General features: G+C 53.2%; 1 protein-coding gene across 1 annotated transcript in view; it reads right to left on the bottom strand.

Annotated features, from left to right (window-relative positions):
* PLXNA4 (plexin A4) overlaps positions 1 to 1,309 on the bottom strand; it is a 358,299-nt gene that overhangs the window by 11,032 nt on the left and 345,958 nt on the right. Inside the window, exon 29 of the mRNA XM_006755978.2 lies at positions 1,001 to 1,213. Coding sequence (XP_006756041.1) covers positions 1,001 to 1,213 — 213 coding nt within the window. The remainder of the gene's footprint in view (positions 1 to 1,000; positions 1,214 to 1,309) is intronic.

Genomic DNA, 1,309 nt, shown 5'->3' with positions numbered 1-1,309 from the left:
GGCTGTGCAGGGTGTTCCCTGTGCAAACCACGCACCCTGGCCAGGGCCACATGCCCCAGTAGGAAGGGCACCTCCCTTAATCCACACAGCACATCCTGTGGTTTGGCAGAGGCCCTGTCTAAAAGTATCATAAATAATAGGAGAGAGCTTTGGGAGTCAGCCGCGTTTGGGATCACGTTTACGTCATCTTGGGCTTATTGCTTAGCCATTCTGTATGTACTTTTCTTCACCTTCATGGACACAAAATGAGGTTGTAAATCCTGACCCCCTATTCCAGGGCTAGTGTCATGATTAAGTAAGTAAAGCGTCATCTGGTTGCTTAGCTCAGGTGCTTGGGCCAGAGAGCTGATGAGGCCCAGGTAAACCATAAGTGTTCTTTACCAGGAGTGAGCTTTGCACCCAGACAACCCCGCTCCACAGCTTGCAGGTGGCTCTCAGTGGCAGGTGCACTGGCTGAGGCTGTGAGCAGATCGGGGCTGTGATGGCTGAGAATGCACTGCAAGGCCCAGGGCAGAAGGGCTCACGGTGAGAGAGTCTAGGGACTGGACAGTGAGAAACTGTTTAGAGTGACAATGACATCCCATAAGATGCCGGCAGGACTGCCAGATGCACAGGGACAGATGGCGAGAGGCCTCCAGCCTTTTTGTGGCAAGAAGCTATTCAGTCCTCAAAGTATTTATTTTTATTATTTATTTATTTATGTATTTTTGGCAGGGTGGGATTAGAGCAAGGGATTATATTTCCTTCCTGGGCCTAGAAAATATTTCAGCCACTAAGATCTGGGTTTTCCAGGCAGGGAAGCAGAGCCCCATGAAAATTCCTAGCCAAGTTCCTCAGTTCTTGTTCAGCCAACAATACCGGGTGCATGAGGGTGTGGGTGCTGCAACTGTGGGGTTTGGCTTTGTGAACGACCTGCTTGCAAGCCCTGCCCACTGTGGAGCGGGAGGAGGACGCCTAGACAGGGGAAGTTGCCAGCCGAGGCACCCAGCTCAGCACTCACCTCTCCACCCAGTTCTTGTAGCTGGGGATGTCCTTGGCGTAGAGCAGCTTGTTGGAGGGCGAGTCCTTGCCCAGCCGGTGCTCCGACGTGGAGCAAGAGTCCATGAAGGTCTGGGCCACCACGGAGAGGCAGGCGTCCGTGATGCTGTTCTTATGGATGTCAAACACAAACTGGGGGTTCTTGATCATGTTGACCCAAAAGCGCAGAGGCAGACTGTGTAGAGGCAAGAGGCAGAGAGTCAGGGGAAAGGGGGTGCGGGCCTGTAGCTTGGCCGGAGAGCTCTCTGGAAAAAGAGAAGAGGCTGGGGAC

The sequence above is a fragment of the Myotis davidii genome, unplaced genomic scaffold (genome assembly GCF_000327345.1).
Source record: "Myotis davidii unplaced genomic scaffold, ASM32734v1 scaffold1314, whole genome shotgun sequence".
NCBI classification, from domain to species: Eukaryota; Metazoa; Chordata; class Mammalia; order Chiroptera; family Vespertilionidae; genus Myotis; species Myotis davidii.
Note: the sequence above shows the minus strand (reverse complement) of the source record. Positions and strands in the feature narration are given on the sequence as shown.